We start from the raw sequence: 19,962 nt of genomic DNA, 5'->3' as shown, positions 1-19,962 counted from the left end.
AACAAAAAAAAACCCTCTAAGGCCTTGAGCCCCCAGACGCATTTTTGTTTGCCTCATGCAATATTGTTTACAATTTTGAATTAGTGTCTGAGATTTATAAATCAGAAGATTGTACACACACATGTATAATCTTGCATATTTAGGATTTCTCATACTATAGCAGATCTGGCATCACTGATTTGCATGCCCAAAATTGGCAGGTCTCTCACACTGCCTAGCCTCTGTGGGGCGTTTTGGTTTTTGATCCCTGGCTACAAGACCCCTGTGCAATTAGATGAGGGCTGGATATTAACGCTTGGTGGGCCACAGGAGGCACAAGTCCACAAGTTGTTCTTTAGGCTGATTATCCCGCATCTAAGGGTTAAGATAGAATGAGATTGGGAGAGAAAACATTTTTTAAAATATAGCACATTAACTTCAGAGTCAGGTAGAGAAGCTGTGAGAAAGCTTTCCATCCCTCAGTGAGCCAGAAAAGGAGGAAAATCTTGGCCTGAATCCACAGGTTATTAAAAAAAAAAGATAGGCAAGGAAGTAGGTGAAACCATTTAGAGAGCTCACAGGAAAAAATAAAAAAGAATTAGATGCCTTGGAATTGGCCCAGAACAAGAGATGTCCCCAGAGATGTGTACTAATCGGAATCTCTTGACTGTCTATGCAATTCTTTACACCCAAAGCTCTGCAGCATCCCTCCTCCTGCCATGTGGTCTCATTCTGCCTTTTCCCGATGGAACCTCTTCTCAAGCCAGCAGCTTAGAGCTAGAAAAACTTGACCCCACTTCTGGCAGAAGATAGAGCCAGGGAATTTCCCTAGTTTGAATGCCAGGGCAACATCAAGGAGAGAGAGGTATACCTTGCAACCCAGCTTAGAAGTCTGTTACCATTTTCAGAGTCACACTTGCTTATACACAGGGATAAAGTTTCACATTGTCATTATACAGAATTCTATTTAATTAGGAATTACATAGGTTTTTGAATCTATGTGTAAAAATATATATACATATATATATATATATATATATATATATATATGTATCTCCTTTCTTTGGGAAAATATGTTCGAAGTTCCAAACAATTGACCTCCAAACACATTTTTGGATCACAGTGTAAGTACAAGTTGAAAATTGCCTCTTTAAATTTTGAGGCTAAGGCATAAGTGGAATCAACCAATAGTATATTCTGCATTTTTCTATTGTTCATGATCATTGCTCACCTTCCTCTGTTATTTCTTGCTTTTGCCAGTACATTTACTTTTAGAGCAGTAAAATTGCAGTAAATTTGGAGTCAATCCTGTGATTTGGCAATTTTTCAATAACATTTAGATAAACACAAAGCTGAGCATTAGGTTTAAACTATTTAAGGAACAAGACCCCTCGAGTGAAAGAAAAGTTAAGATAATAGACATATTTTTAAAAGGGAACTGGAAAACTATGGCTTGTTAAATTCAGTGTCCATCCTGAGTAAAAAAATAAGCAAACACTTTCTAAAAACCCAGAGACAAAAAAAGACTACTAAATAGAAATGGGTACAGATTCATAAATAGCAATCCTACCAAACTATTATAACCTAAGTGTTTCCTTATTGACTATGCAGTTAGATAAAGGGGAAGGATTTTACTCCAGGTACACAAAATGAGAACTTAATAAAAACATATTTACAGCTCTCCTATTGCAGACTCACCTGAGTTATTTATTAAAAGTACAGAATACTAGGCATCAGAATCTGACCTACTGAATTGGAATCACAACACCTCTGTTAACATAGTGTACTTATTCCCATTTTTCAAAAGAGGCAAATGAGTCACAGAAAAGTTAGTAACTTGTCCAGGATCTCAGTGCTGGAAGGCAGCACAGCCAGATTTTGAGCAAGGCATCCAACTCCAGAGTCTGCACTCAATAAATATGTAAGTTAAAACAAATCCTACTTATGTTTTTCTAATTTGCTTTCCAGACTATTAAGCTTTGATTATCAGGGGTATTTACCTGTTTGGGCTTTCATTGTTGTTGTTTTCTTTAAAGCTAGAATTGACTTTTACCTGGCAAGTCTTGCTGAAGAGAGTATGAACTGGCAGTACAATGAATGGTTTACACCTAGGTCTGCGCTGCCCAATTCAGTGGACATTAGTCATGTATGGCTATTGTACTTGAAATGTAGTTGAAATGTGGTGAGTTCAGTCTCTGAAGATGTACAGTTGATATGACAAGAGGATGTAAACTATCTCAATAATTTTTAATACTGACTTCATCCCCAAATGATAATTTATTGGATATATTGGGTTAAAGAAAACATTATTCAAATTAATTTCATCTGCTTCTTTTTCTTTTTCTAAACATGGCTACTAGAATATTTAAAATCACATATGTGGCTTAGATTTGTAGTTCATGTAATATTTCTATTGGGCAGCTCCAGTCTAAGTAAATCTTCACTTACCTTTCTAGATTTTCTTCCGTTAGTATAGATAGTTGAACATTTACTAGTTTTCAAGCTTCTTGGGGTCATAACTTACTATCTACCCCAAACTACTTGGGGTCTTTGTTTTCCCTATAAACTTTAGCACAGAGATTTGCAAATATTGTGCTAAACAATTAACACAAATCTTCTGCATTGAAGTCAATTGAATTAACGACTGAGCTGAGAATTAGATCCAGGCTGCTTTCCAGGTGTCCACCACGCTCATACATATTAACAGCTTATCATATAGGGACTTCATAAATGCTACTTGAGTTTGGTAGCTATACATGAAGAGATAAGTGACAAGCCTGATCAACATCTAGTATGTGAAGAGAGTTACATTCCTACAAATGTGTCTTTAAAGTGATATTTTTATATATAGAATCTCATCTCTAATTCAGTCAAAATGCTGTTTAGAAATTGGTTCTGAGGCACAGTGTTATTCTCAGGTTAAAATGATTTCATGAGTTTCCTACAGCCTTGGGCTGTAAAAAAAAAAAAAAAAAAAAAGCCTGTTTCAAGCTGGATACTACTATATCAGCCGTTTCTCCTCCACCATCAATTTTGAAGTTTTTCTTTTCTATTGAAGTGACTTAATGCAATAAAAATTGTCCTGAGTAGTTACCTTAATGAAATTTGTATTAAACTAATTAGACTTAAAGGATGCTAAAATACTTTCCTCTAATAAGCCATTCAGTACATTCTTTGAAAAATCAACACTGAACTTGTACACTTAGAATGGACAAGATGGTAAATTTTATGTTATGTGTATTCTACCACAATAAAAATAATGGGGCAGGGGTAATAGTAACATCTTGGCTAGTCTTTTAATTCTTTCCTTTTTGATCCCTTTCTTATCTGTGAAATGAGGAAGGCAAATATCTGTATGTTTGAAAATTCTAGAGTTACTTGACCACTTGTAAGTAAACAGTGTTCCCTACTGACTCTCTTCTCCCTTCAATACTATCAAAACCATTATTTGGAGAAACATATATTTGAGAGTCTTTAGGGGCAAGTATCCTTTCATTAATCCTCAACACTTAGAAACTAAATGTTTGGCTTCTTCTCTGTGCAAGTAAATATAAGGAGGATGGATACAGACAGATGAGGAAATAGATACAAGATCTATACAAGATCTGTACAAGATACAAGATACAAATAGCAAATTTGAAGTTCTAAATGGAATTTACTGACATAAAAATGGTAACAGAGTCAAGATTCTAATATTGGACTGCTCTATAATTCAGCTGTTTAAAATGAATCCATAAACACTTTAAAGCAACATTTGTGTAGTTTGTATGTAAATATATGTTTCAACCTGGGAATAGCAAAGTCCTCACAGAAGAAACCCTCTGAAATAGTCCCTTAGTGCTGGTGTTATCATCAGCTTCCCAGGAACTCTATCAAGGATGTCTCATCTATCTATACGGCTTGTGAAAAATTAAAGGAGAACAAATATTGCTGTACAGGAAAACCTCATTAATTCCATTATACGTTCTAATTGTAAGCACTTACACACTGTACACATACTTCTTATAAATATGAAGTTAAAATACATTCTTTGAATTTTTTAAATAAATAAAGAAAATATACCCTAAAATCAGTAAAAGTTTCCATCTAAGGCTTGAACAATTGGGAATTTTGTCCTTTTGCCTTTCACTTTTGTGTCAAAATATTAATTCCTCTATGTGACAGGACTTTTAGACTGAGAATTATTTATCAGCATCAGGGTGCCATGGCTTTCGTTAGCTTTTCCCTGCTGAGTTCTGGCCCTTTGCCCTGCCTTTTTGGGTTCCTCTTGGTTCAGCTTCTGAGTCTTGCTTCTTTTTCTTCTTGGTCCTTAGGGCAGAATTTCTTTCTCTCTCCAACCCTTTCTTTTGGCCTCTGCAGCTTTGCCTTTGGTTTCATCACCCTCTTCCTCCATCTCTTCTACTTCTTTTTTTGTTAGATCTGCTCATGGTTTGGACTGGAGGGTGGCCACAGAGCCAAAGACACAGGTGATCTCTTCTGCACGTGGTCTCATCTCCTCAGGATGAGCTGGATTATTATTCTTATCCACTGAGCGACAATCAGTACCATCTTCATCCCCCTCTTCCTCCAGCCCATGATTTAGGCCCCTTATGGACTGTAACTTCTTTTCCAAAATTAAGCTTGTAATATTATTTGAAATGAGGGAATTCTTATTTTAAAAAGATATATTCTACATTATGTTTCTACTGGCTCTCCCACTCCCAGATCACAATATTTCCATCAGGTTTTACTCAGCATAATTTTGGGGAAAGGAAGTGTAGGCAGTTGGTTTGCAAGGTGGACCATATTCGGTCCTGATTTAGCTCACTCAGAGCCTTTCTGTGTCCTTGCATGGGTGTACTCCCTAGGGCAAAGGCATTTGCATTGGAGAAGTCTGTGCACATTTTATGATGATCTCACAATGCCATTTAGGGACAGGGGCACTGAATGAATCAGAGAAAAAGAGCACTAAGTCTTGTAGACATGGGTGATTGCTCCTCCAATAAGCACAGGTGAAACTTTCCCCTCCTATAAATGGACATTGTGACACAGTTTTCTTTGTACTCTGGACCCACAGTCCATCAAAGATGAAAGTGGAAATATGGAGTCAAAGTTAGACGTAGAGCAATGCATCTCAAACTCTCTGTTGTGAAGGTGTGATTGCTATTCTATAAAATACAATAAAATTAATTTCCAGAAAGTTGAAATGAAAAACAGACCTGCAAAATACACCTTGTCTTTTTATTATTACATTCAACAGATGTAAAATTAGTCTGTCAAATTGTCTTACAAGTTTCTAAATACTTACTCTCAAATCTTATCACAGATCAGGAACAACCTGGAAACCAGCACTGGTTGGGGGACCATTTTCACAACCCTGATTTAGGGCACTCTTACATATACCAGCCAGGAAGTGCTATTTTCAAACAGCAACTCAGTAAATGTTTTGGAGTAATTACTCTATTTCAATTTAGAAAACCCTGAAGGTAGAGGAGAAAAGAAATGAGAAATCTATAAATGACCTGAAGACTAAATGTAGAGAATAAACCCTTGTCAAAGATTTTTAGTAGAAAGTAAATATAAGGTTAATGCTTGCTATGTCATAATGTGATCTACACAGATATGTGTCCTCAGTCAGAAAAACAGTATTTTTGAAGAATGGGGTTTAAATTTAGAAGATTTGGAGTTCCCTTCTCAAGATATGTTCTTCATAGAGAAATGGGTTCCACTTCCCCCAATCTGAATGTGCATAAAGGTCTTAGGAAACACTGAGTCAGAATCCTTGATACACGATTGTATGTGTATCACACTGCTAATTGTGCTCAAATATGTCTAATTTTTAGAATGCCAGTTTTTTTCACGTCCATGGATCCTAGATTCTGCAGGAGCTTTGAGCTTTTCCTCTAAGAAAACACTACATGAAATAGGCAGCCAGTTGGGACTAGAATTCAGTGTGTCAGCTAACTCAGAAATCCCAATACAGAGTTTAGCACTCCTGGTCAACAGATACTCTCCAGGGAGCTTGGCCTCCAGAAATCAATTATTGGATTACATCCATCTAACCCAAGACTGGGTTTGATGGTGGCTGCTTTTATTTCCTATTATAAATAGAGTGATAATGTTTATTTTATAAGCAGAAATGGTAAAAGAATATTGATTTCAAAATATTATTTATTTTACTGAATGATTTTGCATTCCAGAGCGTTAATTTTCAAGATATTTAAAGTGGAAAAGCTGAAATCGCTGTAAAAGGAACGTAGTGTCCTAAGATCTGTAGAATGAAATGATATGTGCACCCATTTGAGACTTTTTCCTTTAACTCATATATTTAAAATATTAAGAAAATAAATAACTTATCTTGGCTAACTGTCTTATATACGATAAAATTGCAGGTAAGTATCAAGTCAAATGTGAGTTATACCATTGGATGTTGTCTCTAGTTAAGAAGAGATCCAGTAACAGTTTGTCTTCATGGTGCACATCGAAAGTTGCAACATTGGAATAATTCATTTTGACAAATGATAGAAGGTGGGTAATAGAGTTTAAATGGTTTATACTTTTATACTTCTATGTGTTCCTATCTTACAGACTTTTATAGTATTGAATAAAGGGAAGGCCATCTTCCGGTTCAGTGCCACCTCTGCCCTGTACATTTTAACTCCCTTCAATCCTCTTAGGAAAATAGCTATTAAGATTTTGGTACATTCATATCCTTTTCATGCGATCAGTATTAGCTATTAGTACATAATCTATAAATGCTTTGTAGCTAAATATAAAATTAACTTGGGAAATGTCCATATTCTGTGGTTTTATCACTCTCATTTTGTATTTTCTTTGGTCATATAAGACTTATTCTTAAAATTTATTACATAGATGTCACTGAAACTTACATAGTCTTTAATATTATATATGTACTATATATATATATATCTTTCAAGTATATATTATACATCAAAGTCTTTAACATTATATATATCTTTTTAAAAACACTTATATGTATCAAGTCCTACAAATCTAGTGTAAAATAGCCATATTTATTTTTAAGATATGGTACAAAGTTTCTGATTTTCTAGAATTTGCAGTGAATAATGATATAATAGCAAAAAATTTACATCCAGAGCCAATACAGAGCTATCTATAATACAAAGCATTTTAGTGTACCTTAGAATTAACCTTTAAGCATATTTTCCATGGGAGAAGATCAGGGGGCTTTGGCCAATATTTAGCTAGTTTTTGAACTTTCCTAATGAAATCTGCGAGGAAGTACTGAAATATTGGCTTAATTTCAAATTTAAGTCATTGAATTATGACTCTGCCGAGCAAAACTGATTGCTTAATAAAGGCTTTGGAAGTTAATGAAAGACGCTAAGATTGTATTTCCAAGTGGTCTTTAGGGATTTGGCTTTAAGATTCTCATTGGTGTTAAAAAAGGCTTCTGCAACTAAATTCATCTGTTCATATTCATTGGCAAAAACCTTCGCTTCTGATTATGTCTCATTTGATGACTTTGGCAATAATAAATATAGAAATACTGTTATAATTATCATAAACTTACACTACCTGATTTTTTGAAAAAAGATTTTAAAACCTAAAAATCCGTTCTATTTCTAAACTGATAGCAAGAGATTCCTTATGGTATAAATACGGTATTATTAAAAATCAAAGATTTGAAACACAAAATTTATATGTTCGGGGTTTTTACATTTATGGAGGTTTCCTCATCCTAGTTTGTGTTCCTAGTGCCATCATGTGGTCATTGGATGAAAACTTTCTTTTTCATATACGGAAAATTTTTGCTTTGGCAGTAAACTGTAGTGGAAAGAATACTGGATGTGAAAGTAAGAAACATGTGTTTTAGTCTGTGGCCAAGTTATCTAATTTCTTTAGAGCTTACGCATTATTTCTCTGATTTCTAAATTATAGGGATTAAACAGTTGTTTTTTAAGGTCCCTTTCAGCTCCATAATTCTGTTATGTCATAGTTAGTCGTTGGTTTTAGCTAACACTTAGATCATGTCTACTAATATACAGACCTGTTCCAAGTACTTCACACATATTAACCCATTTAATCTGTACCTCAAACTATGAGTTCCATACCTGATTAGCTCCACTGCATAAAATTCAGTAGAGATACAAGAAGCTTCCATGGCACAGAGAGGCTGAGTGACTTGTCCAAGTCACTTTTATGTTGCTAAGATCACCTTTATGTTGAATTTTAATTACATTCACATCATGTTAAGTCATGGCCTTAAGGAATATTCACTTTCAGTCTTATCCAGTGCTGCTACACGTTTACAAACTCAGCTGAAATAAGCAACCCAACCCTTAACACCATGCTGTACTTTAACTATATAAATTTTAATGTATTCAACTATATTGTATCACATGTATTTAAGAAATTACAATTCTGCAAGGATGTGCCTTCCTCAACAATTTACTATTTTAATCAATTAAATTAGTTCAAGTCAGTGCTCTCTGCTCAAAAACTGTACCACTCCAAAGTGCCCACAGTTTTCCCCCTAAAGTCTTCTGGGAGGTAAATAGATTGATTTAATAATAGTAGCAAAAGCCACACTTTATACTTTTATAAAGCTTTCTCATACATTATCTCACTTAATCTATACAACCACTCTGTGAGGGTGATATTATTATCCAAATTTTATGGATGACAAAAATGAAATTTAAAGAGATTAGATGACTTGCCCATAGGGTATTTGTCCCTGAGTCCTGGCCAAACTGCAGGTTGAGCTTTTCAATGTTAGTTTTATGTAATATGATACATGGATTTGGGTTTTCTTTTGTGTGTTCCTTAACAATGACCTACATTATTCAGCATGCTAATTATGTGCACTATTTTGACGAACTGTGTGTTTATGACAATGAGTAACCCTCCTGACTGGACAAAGAATGTAGAGTAAGTTCAGCTTAAGTTTTAAGCGACCTACATGAGTATGTATATGTGTGTGTGTATAGATGAATAGACATACAGACATATAGACATATCTCTATATCTATATATATGTATTTAGTATTTAATCTCTCTCCTTCACGTGTACTTGGTGGTTACCAGAAGCCCATCATTCCTGGACACTCGCCACTTTTCCTGTAGGATCTACAGTGACCAAAGCAAATGTGATGAAAGTACCCACAGAAAGGAACCAGTATAGTAGACCTTGGTTCCAGTTCATTTCCAGATGAATTCAGTGAGTCTTACACTTGCCCTAAAAGGATAATATTGAGCCTCACAAAGTTTTCACTTCCATCAGACACATCCACTCCATGCCAGGCCTATATCAGTTTCAAATGTGGTCACCAAAATATTTGCTGAAAAAAAAAAGCCCACAAAATTTGGGATTTTCAAACTTGAAAATTTAATTGACTGAGGGCTAAGCTAACTGAAGTGAAAGTTAGGGTAGGATTTTCAGAAACCAGATGCATTGCTAACTGTATTGATGGGCTCTGTTCTGGGATACTTTAGAGGACAGAGTGGCCAGATGTGTGATAAGTGCCGCTGAGTCTGCTTGCGTGGCCAACGTGGTAGCCAGTATTGCTCTGTGCCTGCTGACCCTTAAAACAACCACCACGGGGGTGTTTCCAAGGGCTTTTTCCCTTCCTGGAAACTTCCAGGTTGAACCCAATCAAAAAAGGGATAAAAATTCTGAAGAAAATTAAAAATTTATATACAAAGGATTTCTAAAGTATTAAAGCTACCATGTGAGGCCCACAGGTCTCAAGTTGCCCTAGTTGCTGTGATTTCATTCTCCAACTTCTGAGTCGAAGATTAAAACTTTGGAAACATCTAAGTTTCTACTCGGAAGTATCTAAATTTCTGCTCATTTAAACTGAGTAGAAGATTTAAATTTTGGAAACATCTAAGTTTCCAGTCTAAGACTCAGTATTTTATTCTAAACTAAATTTTCACCTCTTATGACCTTAATTAAACTCACCCACTTTTGATGTTAACAAAATTCTTTTTTCCAAGTAAGTTAACCGAGCTTATCTTAAAGAAAGAGAAAAACTTGAAACTAATTTGTCAATGTTCCCTCATTCATAAAACATAGCTGAAATTGAGTTTTTTTTACTTTCTAAAGGAAAATCATTTTATGCTTCTGCAGTATTGTTGATCAGCTACTCCATCATGTGAATGTACTGGGTAATTCTCAGAGGCTCTCTTCATGTATGTCAATACTAAGACATTTCAGATACACTTTATACAGTGTGTGGTTCTCACCCTAATCTTAGGACAATATAAAGCCAACTCTTCATGTGTTAGGGAGTTGAATTTAAATTTACGGCTATGTTTTATTTCCTTGAAAATAATAGTAACTTGCTTAGATTCGTTTTATAATATTCATCTATTCCCCTAATGGAGTGACAAGTAATTGAAATTGCTGTGAAAGAAAATGATTAGTTTATCCATTCTTTTTGGATACTTGTCTCTAGGTACACTTTCACAGGAATATATACTTTTGAATCACTTATAAAAATTATTGCAAGGGGCTTCTGTTTAGAAGATTTTACCTTCCTTCGGGACCCATGGAACTGGCTTGACTTCACTGTCATTACATTTGCGTAAGTGCCTTTCTTGGAAGCTTCAAAAGAGACTATATTTTGGCTTCTATAAGTGCTCATGCTTTTAAAGAATAAGCTTGCTTTAACTGTAGAATATTTCAGTGTGATTTATATATTTAAACTCTGGATTTTAATTTAGCACAACAGAGGTCAAAGTGGCACTTCACTTTGGCATAAAGGCTTTGCAGTAATTGAAATTACAATTTTCACATGTAACAAACATCTGTCAGCAAATTTCATACGTGCTGCTTTTTCAACAGGTGCACACACACACACACACACACACCCTAATATGAAAGCATAAGTGTATTCATAATACATCTGTGAAAACGACTTTTTAAAATTACAGCCAAAAACAATTCTGCTGACCCTACAGATTTCCATTGACCTTACCCACATCACACACTCTCCCCAGCTTCTTTGGTAGAATAATAGAAAATAAACATCAAAATATTCTTACAAATCAAACTAATAGAAAAAATAAGGTAGTTAATATATTATGTATTTAATATTAAATTATTTCATCAGTCAATTGATAATTAAGACATATAAACAAACACGCTCTCTCTGCCTCTTCCTATATCTTACCTGATCCCTTTCCTTTCTTCCCTCTTCTTTCCCTTTATAATTTTCTTCACCTTTTTTCTTTATATTAACCTTCTTATCCTTATTTCCCATCCAGATACACTCAGTATTATGCACAATTTTTGCAGTCCTGCTTATCTTTTTTCTTTGTCTAGTAATATTCTTCCCCGAGGAAGAAGACACTCAGAAAAGTAACAGAAAGCCACTCAGCAGTAGGTAAAATTAGAGTGTGGAGGAAGGTGGACCAATACAGTTCACTCTCATCCTTCAGGAGCTGACATTCTTGGCCTCTTACAGGTGTAAGGAGGTGGATGGTTGGGCAGAGGAGAAATGGTGCTGATATTCTCAGGGCTACGGATGCTGCCTATCTCATCTTAATTCCATATCTAGTCAGGATGATTCCTCACCATTCTCTCTGGCCACAGCTCAGAAGAAGGCATACTGGGGCTACTGTTTCTTGAGAATAAAATAGCAGTAATGGCAGGAGTAACCATTGGGCCCCCATAAAATATTGTTCTTAATTTGCCTAGCTTTCACTTAAGAGTTACACTAGGAAATCCTGATCACATACAGATAGGCAATAAGTCAATCTGTCTAAATTTCTCTTGGATGATTTCATGAGTTTCATGTATTTTTTTAAAAACTAATTCCATGAAACTATAGCCAAGAATTATTTTCTTTTTACTTAATTCTCCTAAATTATACATGATATCGATTTTATTGCTTTTTGAAATGGCAACAGGACTGTGTACATTATGAAGTTTACATCTAGTTAACAGCCTTAAATTATCTGAGTAAAGAAAACCATAGTGATAAACCCTAATTTCTAAATTGTTACTTACAATATTATCATTCGAAATCACCAAGAAGGTCTTTATAAAAGACACAAGCAAATAATATAAATCCTGCTTAAATCTTGAATACTCTGATTTAATTCTACAGGTATGTAACAGAATTTGTAAGCCTAGGCAATTTTTCAGCTCTTTGGACTTTCAGAGTCTTGAGAGCTTTGAAAACTATATCTGTAATTCCAGGTAAGAACTGATCAGTGTAAAGCATAAGGATCCTTGCACCTACAGCTCTTTCTTTGTATTCTGTTATTGTGTTTGTGTGTGAACTCCCTATTACAGATATGTGACAGAGTTTGTGGACCTGGGCAATGTCTCCGCATTGAGAACATTCAGAGTTCTCCGAGCACTGAAAACAATTTCAGTCATTCCAGGTGAGGGTTAAACACTGAGGCTCACCGGTCATGTTTTTTTCAGCAACCATCTCTTTTCTTGACATTCAGCATTACAGAAAATCGGGTCATAATCATTAAAATCCTCAAAATCATAATTATCAGAATTGGGTGTTACTCAGAAAATGACTCATTATTTGAACATAAAATTTTATATTTTCACATTTTTCATCAGCCATGGAGCTTAACAATTTCTTGCATGAGACACTGTAATATACAGTCTATGTGATTTGCATTTAGAGATGTCCTCGGTTTTTTTCTCCACATCAGTCATAACAAGGATTTGTTCCATATCAAATGTACCAGTCTGTAATTTCTTGTTCATTTTAGGCATTGATGACAATGTATATACAATGTAAATCTTAATATTGCTTAAAAAGAGAAGGGAATAAGATAATAAAGAGTAGCATGGGTCTGCATGGAGGATTATTATTATTATTTGGCCATGCCATGCAGCTTGCGGGATCTTAGTTCTCCAACCAAGGATTGAACTCAGGCCTCAGCAGTGAAAGCGCCAAGTCCTAACCACTGGACAACCAGGGAACTCCCCAAGGAGTTATTATCCTAAAGTGCAATTATACTCCAAACCACTTCCAGTTTTATAGCAAAACCTTTCCTACTTATGAATAGGAATTTTAAAATATTTTTATTCATGTAATTTGTTATAGAACTGACAACTGGTCCCAATGAAAGGAAGTATAGGGCAAGTTTCATCAGCAAAACGGAGAAATACAAGACCTTAATAGAGGCTTTGTGAAGACCATGAACTTCCAGCTATTTTCTCCCAACCTAATGGGATATGGATCTTCATTTCATGGTTTAGATTTTTTTACATTTCCAGAGTTTATTTCCATAAGCACTTCAGCCTTCCATGAAATGTTGCTCTCCCACTAGCATTGCAATCATTTTCGCACTTATTCATGGAGTGTATGTTTTCAAGAAAATTTTGTGAAGCTTTTGGTATTTCAGACATTCTAAGTCTTCATAGTAATAACCTTCTTTCTTTCAGGCCTGAAGACCATCGTAGGGGCCCTGATCCAGTCTGTGAAAAAGCTCTCAGATGTCATGATCCTGACTGTGTTCTGTCTGAGCGTGTTTGCACTGATTGGGCTGCAGCTCTTTATGGGCAACCTGCGGAACAAATGTGTACAATGGCCTCCCACCAATGCTTCCCTGGAGGAACATAGTGTAGAGAAGAATATAACTGTGAATTACAATGGCACACTTGTAAACGAAACTCTCATTGAGTTTGACTGGAAATCATATATTCAAGATTCAAGTAAGAATTACTGTTATGTAGGTTTATTTTTTCATTGTTGATCATCTTTCCATCTAGGCATGGAAAATTTTTTAAATGATTTCATAACAGGTTGTGATCTCTTAATCACCTTCCAATGGTTTGCACATACATTTAATTATTTTACTGATAACTATGATAACTATTTTATTGATAACCCTACGGGAGGCTGAAAAATTCAGCTTGAAAGAAATTTTCTTAGGATATTGGGTTGCTGTACATTCTTCTCATCGCAGTGTACAATGCTGTATGTTGTCTCATTTGAGACAATCAAATGACATAAAGTATTTGAAAACCCTTGTAAACTCCAAAGTATTATGCAAATGCAACCCAATAAACACTAATTGCAGAATGTGTTTTATGTACCAGAAAGTGCACAGGATGCTGGGAAAATAATGGTGATGGCACATGATTCCAGGGTGCTTATAGTTTACCAGGTTATTTTTATTGTTGTGTTATGGAAAGCAAGTGAGACCTAAAGGTTAACATTATTCTTACATTTGTAGAATAAGAATTAAAAGTAGTATTACATCAAAGAGAAGGAAATGAGAATCAACGTTTAGGAGAGAGAAATTTAAAATGTCATAAAACTGTGAAGTTATGAGAATCAGTTTATCTTTATTTCAAGAGTTTAGACAAAATACTCAAATGCTTAAATAGTCTACTCTGGAAGGATGAAAAAATAATTGGCCTGATATCCTCTTTTTAAAGTGACAATAAAATTAACCATTTCTTTTTCTATCATATAATTTTAGCATCTGCCAGTAGCAATATTTCAAAAGCAGAGAGAAAGAACATGACTCATGAAAGGGAATGTCCTTTTAAAGGAAAATATTAAATATATAAGACTTAGACTCTAGATGTGCTTAAATATAGCTGTATCTATTATTTTAAGGTGATGAGTAATTCTTAGGGAAAAAATCAAAGAAGAAAGAAAGTCTTAGTGACTGGTTATGTGGAAGAAGTAGGATTAGTCATAAAGTTTACTTACTGGTGGTTTGATAATTCTTAAAGTAATGATAGCATAATAAAAAAACTAATCAGTGTCTTTTTATAGTTATAGATCTGGAAAATACCTTGGTTGATACAGATGAACACTTCCATGATGTTAGTGACATGCCAACAAATAATTTGCAAATAATTGTAAATCGCTGGATTAAGAAAAATGCCTTAAGAAAAATACACGTCAGAGGAATACATGAAATGTCCCTTATTCACCTCACATGATCCTTATAAGCCCACTGCTGTCACCAACTCCCTGAAATCTGTTTTTTTTTGTTGTTGTTGTTTTAGTCTAAGATCAAGGAACTGATTATGAGGATGTCACTTAGGATTTATTCACTCTAGGGAAAATTTATTGGACTCCATTTTTGTTACATTCAAAATAAAAGAAGTCAAGAATATCTGAGGCTATTTTCAGCCCTAAAAATCTGTTTCTTATCATTTTCTCTAATAATATTCCATTTGTTGAACAAAGATTATTTTAAACTAAATGCAAATATAAATAAAATGGTTTATTTTTGAAAGTAATAGAAAATTAAATTTATTAAAATTAAAGATAAACATTATGACTGAAAGTTATATTTTCTTCAGATTAAACTTCTAGATCAGTGAGTTTAATGGACAAAACTTCACTTATAAATATCTGGTATCAAAACTTTGTCCAAGGCTTCCCTGGTGGCGCAGTGGTTAATAATCCACCTGCCAATGCAGGGGACACAGGTTCAAACCTTGGTCCGGGAAGATCCCACGTGCGGAGCAACTAAGCCCGTGTGCCACAACTACTGAGCCTGCACTCTAGAGCCCCCGAGCCACAACTGCTGAAGCCAGCGAGCCACAACTACTGAAGCCCACACACCTAGAGCCCGTGCTCCGCAACAAGAGAAGCCACCGCAATGAGAAGCCTGCGCACCTCAACAAAGTGTAGCCCCCACTAGCCGCAACTAGAGAAAGCCTGCGCACAGCAACGAAGACCCAGCACAGCCAAAAATAAATAAATTAAAAGAAAATTTATCTAGAAACTGTCATATTCCTTTCACATTGCTTAATTTCATTTAAAAGTTAAGAAATTGTATCTTAATTTTCTTATGTTCAGAGAAGTAAAGACATTGAAGATTAAAATAGTTCCATTATGTATTTTTGTATCTCTTACAGAACTATACATAGAATAAATTTCTCAGAAAATTTAGCATCTAGAAAATATTTTTCCTACGAAATCCAAAATTGTCCTTTTTGCAAAATGACTCTTTAATTTCATGTGTTTCTCTTTTTGTCATCCCTTTACTTATTAATTCAATAAACTTTATTGAAAGGCTACTAGGTCCCAAACACTAGTAATATGGAAATAATTAATGATTAGACATTTTTTTCAAGGAGGAACAGTATTTGTAAGCAAATAATCACAATATAAGACAGTGAATGTAATAATAATGGCTATACATGTTACTGGTAGCACAGTAAGAGGATTTCTTAATTTTGCCAATCTTTAAGTGGGAAGAAAGTAGAAGCTATCAAGGAACAATTCACAGAGGAAGTGACACTTCAACAGGACGTTGAAAGAATCTAACGAATTTGCCAGAGACAGAAAACTTTGAGATAATGAAATATTCACCTATAATAATTATTTTAGCTTTAGTACAATATTTAAAATTATTTTTTATTTCACTTGTTTTAGCAGTTGTCATGATTTATGCATCTTTTACTATAAGCTGCCTATGATATATTCTATAAGTTGGTAGAATGTAAATTATAATTAATTATTAGTCATTTATAAAGTGTTAAAAAATACAGAAGACAGTTCAGAAAAGTTAAAATCCCTTTATTTTGAAATATGTAGCTGTTTTGAGAAAGCAAAGAAATCTCTGTCATTCTTACCTACTTTTACAGAATGAAATTTTTATTTTTCATGAGGAGGGTAAAAAAAACACTGATACCCGGCTTCCCTGGTGGCGCAGTGGTTGAGAGTCCGCCTGCCGATGCAGGGGACATGGGTTCGTGCCCCGGTCCGGGAAGATCCCACATGCCGCGGAGTGGCTGGGCCCGTGAGCCGTGGCCGCTGAGCCTGCGCGTCCGGAGCCTGTGCTCCGCAATGGGAGAGGCCCACGTACCGTAAAAAAAAACAAAAAACACTGATACCTTTAAAATACTATGTTAGTACCTGTGATTATCACTAATTTTACATTCATAAAGAACAAATGCTTTGTACTATTAGCTAAGTATCCAATCTCCTTAATATAATATCTAATATTTAGAGGGAATAATATTGTGCCTTTGAATAAATTATATAATGTATTTAAAGCTATAATAATGTATTTAAAATGATAATAATGTACTTAAAATTATGAACTTTAAAAGAGCGGCCTGATCTTATTCTCATTTTGCAATGTCATGCAAATATTCATCATGTGACTTTTTTTCCTAAACAGGATATCATTATTTTCTGGAGGGTTTTTCAGATGCACTACTGTGTGGAAATAGCTCAGATGCTGGGTGAGACAATCATTTGTGTGTGTGTGTGTGTGTGTGTGTGTGTGTATTTTCTCTTATTTTGTACAAACTGACGGATAACAGCCAAGTAACTTTATTCATACTAATTTACTATAATTAAGGTTATTTATAAGGTGAGGGATTATTTAAATATTAGACAAGCTTTCATGTTTCATAAAACAAGAAGTTATACTTTAGCTCTAATGCTGTTTCCCTTAGATGAGTATATGTGAGCTATGAGACGACTCTGGATTATCCATGGTAGGAAAATGAACTAGACATATGTTAACACACTAATTACCAACAGAAAATAGTTTTGTAAAATATTACTAGAAATGCTATGCAATATTTTAATGATGATGTCAAGTGGATAGTAAAATTATGTTAAGTCAAAAGTTGGGAAATGTATTAATTGCTTATTTATCATACTTTTATCCCTTGAAATAGCAAATCTTCCTGGCTAAACAATATCATAAGTATAGCACTCTACCAGAATAAAAAGACAGCAGAATTTCTTATAATACTTTCTTTTGCCACGTTTACAGCCAATGTCCAGAAGGATACATGTGTGTGAAAGCTGGTAGAAATCCCAATTATGGCTACACAAGCTTCGATACCTTCAGTTGGGCTTTTTTGTCCCTGTTCCGACTGATGACTCAGGACTTCTGGGAAAATCTTTACCAACTGGTGAGACCTGAAGAGACACATATTGTGTTTAATTGGAAGTATATAAGAAAACCAGCTTAGTTATGAAATCCAAACTACACCATAATATGGTGGAAAGAGCAGAGCTTAAAATCAGATTTGACTTTCTTTACCCTATTGATTATAACACATATTAAGCATAGCAATGCCAGGAGCAGGAATTCTCTCTCATTTCCCCTTGGCTCAAATCCTATTTCCCACCCTTCCCAGACACAGATCCTCCTAAACAGAAGGCATATATTCCCCTCAACTCTGTTTACCCGCTCAAGTATCATCCTTCAGGTGGCAGGTGATGAAAATGAACAAGCAGATGTAGAAGGATAACTTTGGTCTCTTCCTTAACTTTATTCAAAGCCTCAGCTCTTTGATGGAGATCTCCATGTACTTTATTTGACTCTGCTTTATTCCTGATAAATCCAAGAATTCCCTCCTACACATCAGAATGTTGAATGCATGAGTTAGGGGAGAAGGAAGAGGATGATGTTAAAGAAACAGACAGTCAACGAGGTAGGAGGGGCTGTGAACATCATAATTATTATTTATATCAGAGTCCTATAAGACACACAGTAAGTTGGAGACAGGTAAAGCCACCCGTTAGTGAAATAATATTGAAAAAAATAATTCTGGTGTTCTTATTTTCAGACATTACGTGCTGCTGGAAAAACATACATGATATTTTTTGTGCTGGTCATTTTCTTGGGCTCATTCTATCTAATAAATTTGATCCTGGCTGTGGTGGCCATGGCCTATGAGGAACAGAATCAGGCCACCTTAGAAGAGGCAGAACAGAAAGAGGCTGAATTTCAGCAAATGCTTGAACAGCTTAAAAAGCAACAGGAAGCAGCTCAGGTAAATTCACCAAATCAACTCAGGTAAATTCACCAAATCAAATATGTCCTGTCTCATGGTACAAACCTTCTTTATTGTTTTGGTTGTCACAAAAATACTGGAGAGAAAGTGAGAGATAGATAATTGTTTGTACTTAAGAGAAGCTGGTAGTATAGGGGATTAGTAAGGATTTCTACACTGTTTTGATCATCTATAAGTCATTTAGTTTAATTATTCTAAGATGTTTACAATATGGACCACAATAGAACTCTCTCATGCTATTTTAATCATCTTAAAATTTTTAGAATACAAGGGAAAATGTGATTTTGGGGTCTTCTCAGGTGAGAAACTTACTGAATGAATATACTGGCATTAGAAGAAAATCCTAAGAAATCATCTTTTCTTAGAAAAAAGTTTATTGGTTATTATATAAAAAGATGTTCATGTGCTTCTTAGAAGATTGTCTATTACTTTCTTTAACCAAAAGTATGTTGTCTTTTAATGTGGTTGCTTAATTGCCTTTCTTACATAAATAAGAAAGTGATCAAATAATGTAATGTTCTCTGATACAGCAGTATCCAATAAGCATATGAAAGTCACCAATTTTTATGGAGATCAGGGAACCTAAGAATTACTTGTTCTTGTAGTGAGATGTCAGTACTCACAGTACAATCAAATGCCCTTCTTATCACTTCCATCTTTCCTTACTCTTTCCGTTCAGCATCGAAACTCACTGTCTTTACTAAAGAAGAAAGTTGTTTGGGGAGTATTAATTTATTTGCAAGAGTCCTTGTATTGAGAGTACTCTTGGAACAATGATAAGAATCAAAGAGTGCCAACCTAGAGCTAGTACAAGTTGTGATCAAAAAGCATTGTTTTCATCCCATGACCATGTGGCCAGCAAGAACCAGTGCCGACTTAAAGAAGCCAGGGATGGTCTTTGGAGAACTGAACATCTTGTCTTGCTTAGCCGAAACTTCTGACCCTCCCTTCTCCAGTCTTCTGAATAGAGTATTGTGGAGGGGTAAGGAAGGGATTTTATCACCTTCCATAAATTTGATTGCTAATATTGTGAGAGTATTGGACAACCCTGTTTCAGTAACTGGAAAGAGGATCTCAGCTCTTTATCTCATTCCTCCTATCTTTGGATTAGACCCCAAGTTACTGATCAGCTTTTCTTCCATGCTCCAGTTTTTTTTCAGTGAGAAAAAAAAAAAAGAGTGCTAATTAGATACCAATTTTTAGAGTAAAGCAAATCCCAAAAGTAATATGAATTTATGTTCTTGTTATTG

At 35.0% G+C, this 19,962-nt stretch overlaps 1 protein-coding gene across 11 annotated transcripts in view; it reads left to right on the top strand.

Moving 5' to 3' along the window:
* Positions 1-19,962, top strand: part of LOC309809083 (sodium channel protein type 1 subunit alpha) — a gene marked incomplete at both ends in the record, with an annotated part of 86,232 nt that overhangs the window by 8,011 nt on the left and 58,259 nt on the right. For 8 of the 11 annotated variants that reach the window (XM_082629812.1, XM_082629811.1, XM_082629810.1 and 5 more), the window contains 8 exons: positions 6,547-6,698; positions 8,791-8,871; positions 10,401-10,529; positions 12,245-12,336; positions 13,364-13,633; positions 17,077-17,140; positions 17,683-17,824; positions 18,485-18,691. In XM_082629812.1, coding sequence (XP_082485938.1) covers positions 6,547-6,698; positions 8,791-8,871; positions 10,401-10,529; positions 12,245-12,336; positions 13,364-13,633; positions 17,077-17,140; positions 17,683-17,824; positions 18,485-18,691 — 1,137 coding nt within the window. The remainder of the gene's footprint in view (positions 1-6,546; positions 6,699-8,790; positions 8,872-10,400; positions 10,530-12,244; positions 12,337-13,363; positions 13,634-17,076; positions 17,141-17,682; positions 17,825-18,484; positions 18,692-19,962) is intronic. The other 3 variants (XM_082629813.1, XM_082629805.1, XM_082629804.1) reach the window with 2 other exon arrangements.

Source organism: Mesoplodon mirus (genome assembly GCF_964341445.2).
Source record: "Mesoplodon mirus genome assembly, chromosome: 8".
In the NCBI taxonomy this organism is placed as follows: Eukaryota; Metazoa; Chordata; class Mammalia; order Artiodactyla; family Ziphiidae; genus Mesoplodon; species Mesoplodon mirus.
The sequence above is the reverse complement of the archived record's forward strand: the minus strand, read 5'-3'. Positions and strand labels throughout refer to the sequence as shown.